This window comes from Gekko japonicus, unplaced genomic scaffold (genome assembly GCF_001447785.1).
Source record: "Gekko japonicus isolate JY-2015 unplaced genomic scaffold, Gekko_japonicus_V1.1 scaffold173, whole genome shotgun sequence".
NCBI classification, from domain to species: Eukaryota; Metazoa; Chordata; class Lepidosauria; order Squamata; family Gekkonidae; genus Gekko; species Gekko japonicus.
The window spans coordinates 678,237-692,750 of NW_015161407.1; the positions used below are offsets into that span (position 1 = coordinate 678,237).

Genomic DNA, 14,514 nt, shown 5'->3' on the forward strand with positions numbered 1-14,514 from the left:
CACTAAATCCATACAACCCTATACTTTATAGCCATTAATTACCTTTTTATTTCTTTTCTCTATTCCTATTAGTCCCTATCTAGCCAGTAAAATACATAAAGGCTAAGGAGTTAATGGTAAATTTCCTAAAAGCTATACCCTGTTATTAATCAATTCCAATTGATTTAATTAGATAAGTAGTATAGGTCAATACAACCACCTCATTAAATAGGGCCCCAAGTAATTAATCAAAACCATCATCTCATTGACTAATTAACAATAAACTACCCCCAATTTTAACTAAATCTAAGCCAATGGCTTTCCCTAATTAATTACTCAATCCTGTGTCCCTATTATTTTAAACAATCCACCGCTATTAGTTATTTACGGATGGCAGTAACAGTTCCTCCTTCCCCCTCCAACCTGCCTACTCCTGAGGGATTAGTGGACTATCCCCTGGACTGGGCCCTGCCTCCTCACCCAGTCACGCCTCCAGCTCTTCCTCATCTCCTTAGTCCGTCGGGCAGCCCCACGGCTCCCCTCTTTGTTGATCCGGCCTTTTCCTGGTGCCTGTTGTATTCCGCCAACGGCCAGAAGCATCCTGTGCTCTCTGCAGCCCCGTCTGCGACCACGCACCCGCCAGCTCGATCCAAGGCACACGCCACGGCCGGTGGCCCAGTCCCAGCACCTGCCCGGCTGCACTGCGCCCAACAACGCTCTGCACGGGCAGGGGGTGGGAGGGACCCCTACAAGTCCCCGCCCCCCCCCACTGGCTCTGCAATCACCCAGCGTCTTCTCAGGGTCAGTCGCTCAAGCACGGGCACTCCTGCCGCCAGCCGAACCAAACAAACCAGCCCTGGTCCTGGTGGTAGCCCCAAAATGGCGGGTGCTCCGGTGGTATGCAGTTTGTGAAGCCACCATCCACGTCTCTGTCCCCGACAGGGACCCGGCGCCGGCCCAAGGACCTGAACATCAGCTCCTCGCAGGCCAGGCTGTCCGGTGCCTTCTCCTCGTCTGCAAGCGTGCCCAATCAGTGATGGTAAGTTTTTTTCAGCTATTCGTCTCCTTCGTCTCTTTGCCATCCACTCCTCTCTGACTTTTCAGCTGTTATAGCAGTTGTTAGTAGTAGACCACTTTCACCACACTAGCACTAAGCTCACTCGCTACCGCCGCCGCCATGTTGCATGCTCTGTGTGTCTCATTTGTTTTCCTCCTTGGTATCTGTTTTTGCTGCCTGGAATTGTCTGTCTCACTTTGTGGTTTATTGGCTAGTAACCTTAGCGCTCTCAGGGTGTTGCCTTCACAATGTAAGCTGCTTCAGGTTTATTTATTCAAGTAGATCCAGTTCATGTTCAGGTTTCAGTCAAAAGAAGAGAAAGAAGTCTCATCTAAAGAGTACTTTCCCTATCACAAATGGCCAGCTAATCTGGCATCATGTGTGTGGGAGTATGAGGGCATTGTATCTACAGGAGAGGCCTGCAGAGACATGTGTCTCCACAGAAGGCCATATAGAGGGAGGCACCCTACAGATGGTCTGTTCTTGAAGGTATGCTTTTCAAATTTAAAGACAAGAAAGAAAGAATTGACTGTTGCAAAGGGACGCAAATTTTTACAGCAACATGCTGGTCCAGCAGGGGAGAAGGATAAAGCTGAAGATGGCAGCAGCAAGGGAAGTGAAGAAGAAGGAGCACTGGCACCTTCCGATGAGGATTCAGTTTCTGAACTGGGGACGGCTGCCCCTAAATTAAGCTATCGTTTGAGAAACAAAAAGGAGAAAAAATGAGTTATGATTTTCTCTAGATCCTATTTTAAATGAAATGAAGCATTTCTCTTTGTAGCTCTTTATATAGTCATTTTTGCTGGAGATGCTATTATATGCAATAATTATGTACTCACTTAACGTAGTAAGTATAAGCCAATGTATTATAAGCCAGTTATGTAACCATTGTGAAAAGGCACCAGCAAGTTAACACTTCCAATTTAGAATTGTGAATGACCACCATCTCTTTGGGGTTTTAGAGGTTTTCTTTTCTTTCACCTGTAGTTTGTAGTATACCCTTCCTTGTTTCTTTGTAGTTTATAGACAATGCAATAAAAAATCCTCTACGGGGGGCAAAAAAGAGAGAGAGAGAGAAATACTTGGAGATTTTGGAGGTAGGCCCTGATGAGAGTGGGGTTGGGGGAGGGGATAGATTTCAATTAGGTATAATGCCATAGAAACCACCTTCCAAAGCAGCCATTTTCTTCAGGATCTCTGTCACTTGGAGAGCTATTGTAATCCCCCAGCGTGCCCGGCATCCTAATGTCACTTCCTGGTGACGCGCATGTTGGGGTGGGGTTCCCCCCAGGGCCCGATCTGCCGGTGGCGGGGAATGGGCCTCTGGGGCAGGGGTTTCCCCGCCCCCCGGGGGGACTTGGCAAGCCTATCTTGGGGCCTAACTACACCATGTACAGGTCCAATCAACCAGATGTGTGTTCGGAATTCCATGTTGAAACAATTACCAGATATGCAGGGGCCCAGTGTGGATCACGCCTATGGTATGTGGGGTCTTAAACTGTTTTCTTAACCTGAAATGGCTTTGGGGAGCTGCTCTATGTCTTTGGAAAAAACTAACTTGTAGGTCATCAGTATGTGTGCAGCTAGAGGTGTCAGCCACTGACTGGCACCTAGTAGGAGACTGAGGGGGAGGGACATGGGCCCCTCAGCTGACAGTCACTTCCAACAATCATTTTTGTGAAGTTGAGTGATTCTCTAAGGTCTGCAATGGCATATAAAGCATATTCCTAATGGGGCAAAGCCCAAAGTGATGTCTATGGTTTTACCATGGAGTTTCGAGTCAATCCTAGAGTGTCACTTTGAACCATGGTTCAGGATGGTGGTGGTATTCCCACTATATTAAACTTGCCAGTAGTTCCTCACAAAGTGGTCCCCCCCCCCCTCAGATCTCTCTACTTAAACTCACACACACTTAGAATATTTTGCTAGGGCTCAGTTTAGGCATCTGCTTTCAACTTTTCTGTTGCCCCAGAAGGTCAGACTAGTTAAACCAGGGGTCCTCAAACTTTTTAAACAGGGGGCCAGTTCACTGTCCCTCAGACCGTTGGAGGGCCGGACTATAGTTTAAAAAGAAACTATGAACAAATTCCTATGCACACTGCACATATCTGCAGTTTGGCGCCCCTGAGGGCCAGCGCGCCCTAGGCGAGCCGGCCTTGCCGGCGGGCTGGATAAATGTTTTCAGCGGGCCGCATGTGGCCCGCGGGCCGTAGTTTGAGGACCCCTGAGTTAAACATTAGGAAGAACTTCATGACAGCGTGGTTTCTAGTGGAACAGGCTTCCTCAGGAAGTGGTGGGCTCCCCTTGTTCGGACGTTTTCAAACAGAGGCTAGATGGCCATCTGACAGCAATGCAGATTCTGTGAATTTAGGCAGATCATGAGAGGGAGGGCAGGAACGGTTGCCTCAGTGCTTAGTTCTTGTGGCCCTTTTTAACACACCCAGGGAAATGCTGATTGCCACTTTGGGGTCAGGAAGCAATCCTGGAGGTTTTTTGTCATCTTCTGGGCGTGGAACAGTGTTCACTACAGGTGTGGAGGGGGTGGTATTTGTGAATTTCCTGCATTGTCCGGAGAGTTGGACTAGATGACCCTGAGGGTCCCTCCCAACTCTATGATTCTATGATTATTACAGAACCCAGAGAATCACTCCTTTAGTTCCACAAAAAGTCCACTCCCCCACCATCCTACTTACTTCCTATCCCCTTCTCTCTCTCCATCCTTTCTTGATGCTTGCACTATCTCATCCACTGGGAGGTGGCATGCATCTTCATGAGGGCATTAAAATGTAAGAATTTCCATCCAAACTGATCCATATGATTTATAAATTGCCACCATCCCAGGAAGAAGCTAGAAGAATTTGTGTAGTGGATTCTCCATGGTATCTGTCACATAATTCTTTTCCCTGGTAGGGAGAATTTCCACACCAGCCCTGCAACTGGGGCTAGACTAGGCTGCTCCAGGCTACCCAAAAGCAAAGCAACAATTTACAGTCTAGGGAGGAGATTCTCTCACTCAGAGGCTGGTTCTTACTGCCTGTTATTTCCTCCTCTTCACTTTTCTGTAACCTTTGGAAGAGTGATGTTAGGGCTACATTACGATGCAAGAGATGTGGGCTCACATGCTTGCTGCTGATCTAGTTCCAAACTTTCGTTTTGGAACTCAATGTAAACAAGGATGAACAAAGCCCGGGTATTGTTTTTCCATGCTTTATCATGAAAATAAGCTTGTGAAGGAAACGGAGAGGGCACATAAGGACAAAAATGTTTTCTTGCCACTGTCTGCCCTCTGTAGGTAGATGGCAATAATATTCTGCGAAACCTACGAAAGCATAGAAAAGGCACCAGCAAGGTAACACTGCCAATTTAGAAAGGTCCATTAGCTAGCACTGAAACATTTCTTCTTATTATTTACAGTGCACAGATGTCCCCTCCACATACACATACAGTTTTGCAACATTTTTTAAAAAGTAATTAATAACTCTTCTTTAGTATTTCGGAGACTAAGGCAATGGATCTGGGTTTGCCTGATCAGTATGAAAAGCTGGGATTGCAACACAGGTCTTGGAACTCATCTAAAATTCAATACAATTTCCAGCTTGGCTTGTCAGTTTACCCATTCACTCATTCACCGAATCAAGAAGTGTCCATGTGTTATGGGGAAGTAGACACATGGGCACCCCTCCTAATCTGCATCTCTCATAATTGTGCAAGTATGGCAATCTTGCCCTCTTCCCTCCTTCACATACAGGATTTTCCCTTCTTCTTTCTTGCTGACCACCCCAATATCCAGGGCTTTTTTTGTAGAAAAAGCCCAGCAGGAACTCATTAGCATAATAGGCCACACCCAACAGCAGGAACTCATTAGCATATTAGGTCACAGCCCTGACAGCACAGCTCATTAGCATATTAGGCCACACACCCATGTTACCAGAAGTGTGGTCATCCAGCCACGCCCACCTTTTGCTTCTTATTCTGTTGACCTTGTTTGTGGTCAAAACCGGGGCTTTTTTGGTAGCAGGAACTCCTTTGCATGTTAGGCCACACACCCCTAATGTAGCCAATTCTAATGAGTTTCTGCTGTTGGGTGTGGCCTATTATGCTAATGAGGTTCCTGCTGGGCATGGCCAACTTGGGAGCCAGCCGGAACTCTGTTCCTGTGCGTTCCTGCCCAAAAATAGCCCTGCCAATATTTTCCTCTTATTTGTTGATTTATGGCTGTCCCATCCTGTCACATTATTATATGTTTTGATGCTGGCCCAGCCTAGGGACTTGAAGGAAGAGACAAAGTCACCTTCTTATCTTGTACTTCTGAAATGGCACACAAGAGGCTTTTGAAAGTTCAAAATAAACAAAATATTTTATTTAACTTGAAGGGGGGTCAGGTGGAATCAGGGGTGGGATGTATGAGGTGAACCGATAATAAAAACTGAGGTAACTTTGTAATCACACTAAATCTAGATAATATGTTGCCAACAAGTAAGTGTTTTTGCTTTTCAACAAGGTTTTTGAAACTTTGAGGAGAGAGACTTTCTTTTCCGTTTCTGCTTTAACTCACAAGCATAGATTTCTGAGTTTCACTGACGATTCCAGTTTAGAAGGCAGGAACATACAACCAAGTTCCCCAAATCCATCTCTATCCACAGACCAGGGATCCCTCCTCTTTCAAGAGCCACCTCCCTTTTCACTGGGCAGGGATTTCTTCTCTTAACTAGAAGCAATTTCCCTTTTTGGCATGAATGGGGATTCTTGTTGATCCTTCTTTGCCTCCTTCCCAGGCCTCAGTCAGTCCTCAACTCCCTCTTCTTCAACTGTGTTGTGTACTGACCCGGCCATGTGCGCGATCCGGTTTCGGCCAGTTCTGCATGCGGCAAAGCGAAGGGCCTGAGCTTCGCTCCTAAACACAATAGCCGGTCGGATCCTAGTTCCCTGCCAATCTGGAAACTAGGATCCAAGGGAATAATCTAATCACTGTAAATAGACCATTCATGGGTGTTGGGTGTATGTGGGTGTGTTTTCCTTGGGACATATAAGCCGGCCTGCGAGCCTGCTACTTTGTCTTGTTCTTCTCCTAATAAAGTATGAGAGCTGAATTCACTAAGTAAGTCTCAGTACTTTTTAAACTGTCAGTTCCCAGCTGCCATTTCTTAACTGATGCTCTCCACAGAAGTTTGAACAGCCTATCACTCAAAGTTTCTCAGACTCCGTGAGGCATTAACCCTTAACAATTCATCAGGCACAAGTTTTACTCATGTGATTGATTTCTGAAACCTTTTACACATGAATACACTTGAAGTTGCCTTATACTGAATTAGACCCTTGATCCACCAATGTCAGTATTGTCTACTCAGACTTGCAGCAGCTCTTCAGAGTCTCTGGCAGAGGTATTTCACATTGCTTACTGCCTGGTCCTTTAACTGGAGATGCCAAGGATTGAACCTGGGACCTTCTGCATCCAAAAAAGAGACTTTTCCACTGAGCCACAGTCCCTCCGCTTTTCTTTTTTTGTGTGAGTCAATAATGCAAAATGAGTGTATATGCGCTCTGCGATACAGCATCTGTTCCCCAAAGAAATCAGTAATGGGGGAACAACTTAACAATAATCCACCAGTTAAAACAGTCCAGGAAGATGCTGAGCCAAGCAGCCACTGCTGCGCTGGAAGACATGGGCAATGGGTGTAGGCTGCCAGCAGCTCCCCAGGTCAGCAGCCCTTTGGGAACTTTCCCGGTAAGTTAAAGAGTCACTCCATACTTTAAGCCATGACATAAACTGCAACTCTCCTATCCTTTTCTACATTCCCTTTGTCCTTTGTTCATGATGAATTCTCTGTTGGATTGCATTAAACCACCATGACTAAACATAATTCCCCTGTAATATCCCCAGGGTACTGTGGTGCTGTTTCAGCTGTCTTACCTTCCATGTTATTACCACGTGCCTCTCCTGTTTGCTGGGTGGCGTCTCTCAATTTATAAGGAACACTCAAAACTTCGGTCTAGCCCTAGGGTTGTCAAACCCCTGGTGATACCTGGAGAAATCTTCTGAAATTATAGCTGACTACAGAAATCAGTTCCCCTGGAGGAAATGGCTGCTTTGAAGGGTCGGCTCTATGGCTTTATATGCCACTGAGCTCCTTCCCTTCCTAAATTCCATCCTCTCTAGGCTCAACCCCTTAAATATCCAGGAATTCTCCAACCTGAAGCTGGCAACCCAATCTAGGCATGGCTCTACCTCCTTTCTGTATTGTTCTACCTTATGAAGCCATTTCTTCATTTTCCTCAGTTGTTTTCTTTTCTTTTCTTTTCCATACTTACCAGGACTTGTTGTTCTGTAACAGAGCTTCTTGCCCATATTTCCATGTCACATATTTCCATAACTATGTTTTTAAAAAATTACTTTACAGACATAATTGTTTGATTTCTGCTTTACTGCAAGCGAAAGATGGTGAGATCTCTGGGGAATAAGTAGCACATGCAACTAGCCTTGTCACGTGTACTGTACATACAGGGAGGTTTGTTGATTTTGGCTCTGCATGACCATTGGTTTCTCCTTCTACTGCCTTGTTAAAACCAGCACATTTTTAAAAAAAGTCCCTACATGCCACCTAGGGGAGAGATAAAGGGTGATGCAATCTTGTCTGGGAGGCTGGATTGGATTTAGGATGGGGAGGAGGTATTTAAAAACTTTTTCTGTGTAAAAACTTAAAAATTTACCCATTTAATTAGGTAAAGTGAAGAGGAAAACTTTTCAGGGCTAGAGTCAAGCAAAAGGTTCTGTCCCATGTCTTTCAGAAGGCTAAATACTGTGAGAGGCTGGAAACATGAGATTGAAAATTGAAACATGGCAGAAACTCTCAGTGAAGTACAGGTAAAATGTGCTTCTTTTCTATATGGAGGAAATTAACATGGTATAGCTGTGTGTGGGAACAGGCTGGGAAGATTCTATGAAATTATATGAAAAATAAAGTCAGACCATTTGTCCATCAGGCTCAGTATTCTCTGTTCTGATTGGCCATAGCTCTCTAAGTTCAAAGGTTGAGGTACTTTCTGCCAGAGATTCTTTAATTTGAGATGTCTGAGATAGAACCTGAGACCTTCTGCTTGCAAAACGCTCATTGTTGTCTTCTGCCAGCAAGTGAAGCCTTTTTTTTGTTTTGTTTGGTATACCACCAGTGTCTGTTATTGACCCTGGTTTTGGTGTTGCATATTTATATGTTTTTATTGAATTATTTTATATATTGTTTTAAATGCTATTTTAATGTTCAAATGTTCACTGCCCTGGAGACCCTATTTGGATGGAAAGGTGGCATAATTGTTAAAATAAAATTTAAAAAGTGTCTTGCACTGAGTCGTAGGATAATATGCCCATAACCATGTTAAGTAATTGGCAAAGAACTTTGGAGGATAATTTAAGTGGGAAATACTGGCAGATCTCCTTCAGGGATTCACATGCTTATGCCGAGCAGTGTTTTTCCTGGCATTCATATAGATAAATAAGCCAGTGATACAAAAGCACTTTGTTTCCAAGGGAAGTGAGCGGCATGCTAACTTGCTGTTACTTGTTTCCAGGGCTTGGTCCTGTTTGTTTTTTTATTGGTAGAGTTAATCTAGTTCTGATGAAAGCCATTAGCTTGAGAACACAAGAAACACAAGACTTCCATTGATGATTTTGTGCTATGTGATTTCAAGTCACTTCCAACGTATGGTGAACCTATGAATTAATGACATCCTATAATTAACAGCCTTGCTCAGGACTTGCAGAATGAAGTCTGGCTCCCTTTATTGAATCAATCTGTCTCATGTTGGGTCTTCCTCTCTTCCTGTTACCTTCAGCTTTTCCTAGCATTATTGTCTTCTCCAGTGAGTCTTATCTAAAAGTAAGCCTACAGAGATCTATAGAGGGCATCGTTAGGATAATTGGGTAACAATATGAACCATAGCTGTGACTCCAACAGCTTCTCAGGAGGGAATCTCCAATGAATTATTTGTTTGGGATCTCTCCCCTTGGTCTGCCTGTCTCTAATAAGAAAGTCACCATCCCCATAATTCATTTTGTATCATCAACACAATCTGTTTCTTTTTGAAACTAGAAAATAGGTGATAGAAACTCCAGGGGGCATTTGAGATTGGGAACTGCAATACGCCATTTAAAAAAGACACTTGGGGAAGATCCATTTCGAGATTGCTCAGAATCCTGTCGAGTTGGATCCTCAGTTAACTCAAGGTCTTTTATGTCATTTGTTTGCAAAACAGGGAAAGTTAATTTTGCTTTCAGCAGTATCTGATGGGTTTTTTTTTAAAAGTTCCTACTAGTGTCTAGTAGTTCCCCTATTCTTGGAGCTCTAGAAGACCAACTCCTGCCTTTCATCATGGGTTGAAGGTATATTACTTTTAATGTTTGAAATGTCTTGAAAACAAGCTTTTAATGTGGTCCCAAAGTCTAAATTGATCAAGATCTCAGGTCAGCTTCAATTGTCCCCCCCCCAGTCATATGTTAGCTTCATATGTACAGAAAGATGATCTAGAACCATGGTAGAAACATGGGAACAGTGGTTTGTTTGTTTTTAATATATATATAATTGCATTTTATATACTACATCCTAAAGGGTAGGGACCAGGGGGAGTACACTATAACTAAAAAAGATAAGGGTCATACAAGAACATTACATGATATATATCCAACCTATAATAGTGTTAAAAAAAGACAAGTTTGCAATAGAGTGAATTTAGTAAATTTTCTTTAGCTAAATTCAGGTGATTTGTAATCCTTTAAAGTTCAGTTTCTCTCTTACGTTTCTTCTTCTTCTTGTGTTTCAAATTCATTTTTAACATCTTAGGTGCTGCTTCTCCTTTCTTCGACTCAGAAGTTCCCGTGGTACTGCTAGAGTCACTTGAAGTATCATCTATTTCTCTGTCACTAGTTCCTTCATCTTCCAGATCATCCACTGTTGATTTATCATCTTGGTTCAGATTTTGTTGTTGGTTCAAAAAGTCCTTGGCTTTTTGGACAGAGTCAATTTTAGTTTTCTTGTCTTTAAAGTTGAATAAAAGTCCTTTTGGAAAGATCCATTTATAAGTAATTTAGTTATTTTGAAGGAAAAAAGTTAATTCTTTATATTGCCGTCTTCGTTTCCGGATCTCAAATGGAATGTCTTTTAGAATTTTAATTTCTTCATCTTTAATTTTCAACAGTTTCCCTGATGTAGCTTTCAGGGCATCATCTCTAGTGGACCTCTTAGAAAAATTTGAGTTTCCGGTTTTGGCATTCGCCATGGCGGTCGCCTGCTGAGCGATTTGCAAAGTAAAGCGGATCCAGCATTGAAATGTGAGTTGGAGTTTAAGCAAGAAGCACCAAAAACTAAGCGGAAACTCACCCTTTAAAAGTAAGGGGGGGGACTCTCCCCCCTTAAGAAAAGAAATTAAGCGAACTTTGCATTTTAAGTAAAAAGGGTGGGTGGAACATTGAAGCAAGAGAAACTGAAAATAAAAGCAGTTAAGAACTTACTAAGCTGTGTCGGGAGAATCAGAGACTGTGATAACTTTGAGAAATTGTAAACAATCTCAAACATGGTGCCCATGAGAAAGGACGTGAAAGACAAGTTAAACCAAAACTTCTTGCCGGAACTGCTGGCCCAGCGAGTCCTGCCCCTAGACAGGACACGACTATGGAGCTACAAAAGATGCTGACGGGAGCATTGCGACCCCTGCTGGAACAAGTAACAGCTTTGCACAGCAAATTCAACGCACAGCAATTGCAATTGACTAAAATAGCAAAAAAACCAGATAAAACTGAACAAGAGGTAAAAGAAGTAGATACCAACACTAAAAAGCTCCAAAAACAACTTCAGGTGATGGGAAAAAAGAGATTGATGGAGGAGTCTCAACTTTTACAGCTACAAATGGAGAAAGCAAGCTATGTTTTAAGATTTCAAGGGGTTCCTGAAGAAAAATCTGAGAATCTGAAACAAACTATGCCTATGGCAGATATAAAAATGGACATTTTACAAAGCGAAATAGATATGATCTATCGATCATATCCAGAATTTACAAGGAAGAATAATCTGCCTGGGGAAGTGATTATAAGATTGTCTAGACGACAAGTGAGAGATCAAATTCTCAAAGCGACAAATGGATCTACGTTGAAGATCAAAGACAAAGAAATCTTTAAATTTATGGATGGGAAAGAAAAAATTGACTCTGTTGAAAAGGCATGAGAATTTCTGCATCTACATAGTCGTCCATCAGGAGAGGTTGAAGCAGAGAAAGAAGGCAGCACCAAAGGCAGCGAAGGAGAAGGAGAAGCAGCAACATCAGATGAGGATTCAGATTCTAAATTAGGGGCAGCTGCCCCGAAGACAAGCTATCATTTGAGAAAGCCAAAATATAAAAAATAAGATGTTATCATACACTGAATGCTCTTAAAATGTATTGTTATGAGTCTTATATTGCTCTTATTTAGAAGTCAGAAGTAGAGATGTTTAAAATCAAATTATCAGCATAAAATGACTGTTATATGACCACATTCAATGAAATTGAATTGAATTATGTGCTGTAAGCTAAAATTGTTAAGCAGTTTGTATGACCACCATCTCTTGGGGTTTTAGTGGATTCTCTTTACTTTTGCCTATAGTAGGTAGTTCCCCGCCCTGATTTTCATTGTAGTTTTATAGTTTGTAGTTTTTAGAAAATGCAAATTAAAAAAAAATCCCCTTTGGGGCTTAAAAAAGGAAAAGAAAATTTCACATATATTTCACCAGGTCCATATCATTTTGCAGAACATCTTGTTTAAGGTCCATCATTGATGCTAAGGCTTCATTTAAAATTATTTTTAGATTTCCTTCTTTTTGCTCAGGAACCCCTTGGAAGTGTAAAGCATACATTGATTTTTCCAATTGAAGTTGCAGGGGTTGGCCTTTATCCATCATTCTTTCTTTTTTCACTTCCTCCAAATCTTGTTCCACACTTTTAGCCTTTGTTTCAATTCTTTTGATTGCTCTATCAGTTTTATCAGCTTACTGGTGATGTTAGCCGTCTGCTCCAGCAGAGGGCGCAGCACCATAGCCAGCATATTGGGAAAGTCTGCAGCTCCTTCCTGTGTCTGGGTGGGAGTCGTTGGTGTAGTATTCCCTGTGAGAGGTTTCTTTTCCGGTGCCATTCTCCTCCCTCTACTAGCCATTGTTTATACAAGAAGAAAGTTTTTGATTTTAAAGTCAAGCTTCTCCAATTTTATTGTGCTTTGGATTAATTTATACCTTTTACACTCTGTTAAAGTCTTGTGCAGTTTGTTTCATTTCTTGCTTTTGCTTTAATGCCACTTAGTTGGGGGGGGGGTTTGAATCCCCCACCCTTCCCCACCCGCTGCTCCTTTCTCGAGACAATCAAACATATAGAGACTTGGTCGTTTATATGAGGATCACTTAACTCGCAGTTTGTTCAGATTTGACTCATTGTAGAAGGTAGTTTCACTTAGTCCCTTATCCGCTTGTCTGGCAGTCAACTCTACACACCATAATGGCTCAGCGGTGGCAGGAACTCTTGGGGACGGGTGAGCCTCGAACCCTAAGCCGTCACTTCAGGAGAGGCTCTTCCCTGCTCCCCAGGCTAAGAGTCTCCTACAGAGACTCGGGGGGGGGGTCTGGAAACAGCCAAGACCCCTCCCGTCTGCTGCATCTTGCCGCACCACCATCGAGAGATGGATGAGATGCGTCCAAGTTGCCAAAACCGGAACATGGGAAGAGTGTTTTGTTGCCACATATGATATGGGCTCTCTTCCTTTTTTGAAATTCACCACCACAAAAGTAGTCATGGTCATGGGCTTAGATGGCTTTAAAATGGCATTAGCCAAATTCAATCTACCTATAGCTAAATTAACCTTCACTTTACTGCTGACTATCAGTTGCTTGGAGGCAGCAACAGGGACAGGCTTTGATCTCTGTTTGTAATTTGTAGGCTTTGTCCCCACATGTTATGTAGTTGGACTTTGTTGGAAAATGGATATGGAACTAGATGGACCTTTGGTTTCATCCAGCAAGGCTCTTCCTGTGATCTTTTCCTAGTAGGAATAAAGGTATTTAAATGCAATTTGATCTTAAAAACAAACTCATAGGATTTTACTGTTAGTACAAAAATGTGTGTAGAACAGGAAGAAGCAATGCCAGCTAAAGAGGCCGGAAGTAAACACTGAGGCACTGGCAGTGCCGCTGGGCTCAGCTGGCTTCCATTCCATCTGGTGATGTACAACAGTGACACTCCTCCTCCTTTTGTTTGCTGGCACATGAACATCTTCACAAACAGATGATACAATTGGGGAGGGGACATTTGGGTCCAAATGCTTATTTACTGCTGGTACAAATGATGTCAAGAAAATGCCACAGACAGTTGCCATTATTCCATGTGACAAAAGCTGCTTGTCTTCAGAATTAGTGGGTAAGTTTTTCAGCTGATCAGTGGGGGCTGTGTGATCTGGTTACCAGTCAGAGGCCTTTCAAGGTGTCTAGTTGATCACTCTGGGAAATGGGATGCTTGAAAAGATGGACGATTTGTGTGTGATCCAGCAGATTTTATATTAATTTAGACTTCTGGTCTCACACTCTTCCATCTACTGGCTGTTTCTGCACACTCCTCACAGGAAGTAAGAATGGAAGGGTATTTTTTTATAGATGGCAGTAAAGAGATTTGTTTTTGCTTTTTATGAACCAGAATAGGACATTTACATTGGCTAGAATTGACATTAATTAACATAGGTCTCTTTCATATTAATGTCCCTGTATAGAAATATTGATTCCTATAAACCCCTGCCTCCCCCCTGGAATGTCTTCTGATACCTTGTTTCCTGTTGCCAGCCAGATGGCTGACCATTTGGTCAATTGCCATGCCATATAGCCACACATTCTTCACACCTCTAAGTGGAAGAGTTAGACTTCAAGGCGCCTGCTTTTAGGCTACAGGGCCCATGTCATGTAGGCCATGGTGGGTTAGAGTTTGGAGGGGCACATGACCCGGGTGTGTCCTTCAGAGCTCTGACCATTCAGATGTTGTTCCCATGACAACCCAAAAGTTGGAAACCCCCTTCCTACCCGTGATTGGCTGATGGCCACGGCCAGTCATGATTAGATTGGGGTTCTTAATTGTCTGACCCTTGGAGGAGAGTCAGATTTTCTCTTCCTCTCTCTACTGTTGAACTGCACCTAGGAAATGCTGTCCCAGGACCCCTTTGTGAGCTGACCATGTGCTTGCAAGATGGAACTATTGTTTCTCAAGATACCTGGACTCTTCCAATAGACTATATTGAACTTGTGGACACTACCCTGATGTTGGTAAATATGTTTCTTACTGTTTAGTTAAGGCAAGACTTGCCTAGGCTGTTATTTTGAATCCTTCTAGTCTGTGCTAAAGTTCTCTACTGAATAAACTTTATTCTTGTTTATAAATAGTGTCTGGATTGTGGTAACTGGACTTCAAGCTAAATCCTGTAGTCTGAACCG

At 42.9% G+C, this 14,514-nt stretch overlaps 1 protein-coding gene across 1 annotated transcript in view; it reads right to left on the bottom strand.

Annotated features, from left to right (window-relative positions):
- Window positions 1–9,799: 9,799 nt before the first annotated feature.
- The window catches only part of COL25A1 (collagen, type XXV, alpha 1), a 450,407-nt gene continuing 445,692 nt past the window's right edge, over window positions 9,800–14,514 (bottom strand). Inside the window, exon 39 of the mRNA XM_015426262.1 lies at window positions 9,800–10,083. Within this exon, the coding sequence (XP_015281748.1) occupies window positions 9,800–10,083 (284 nt within the window). The remainder of the gene's footprint in view (window positions 10,084–14,514) is intronic.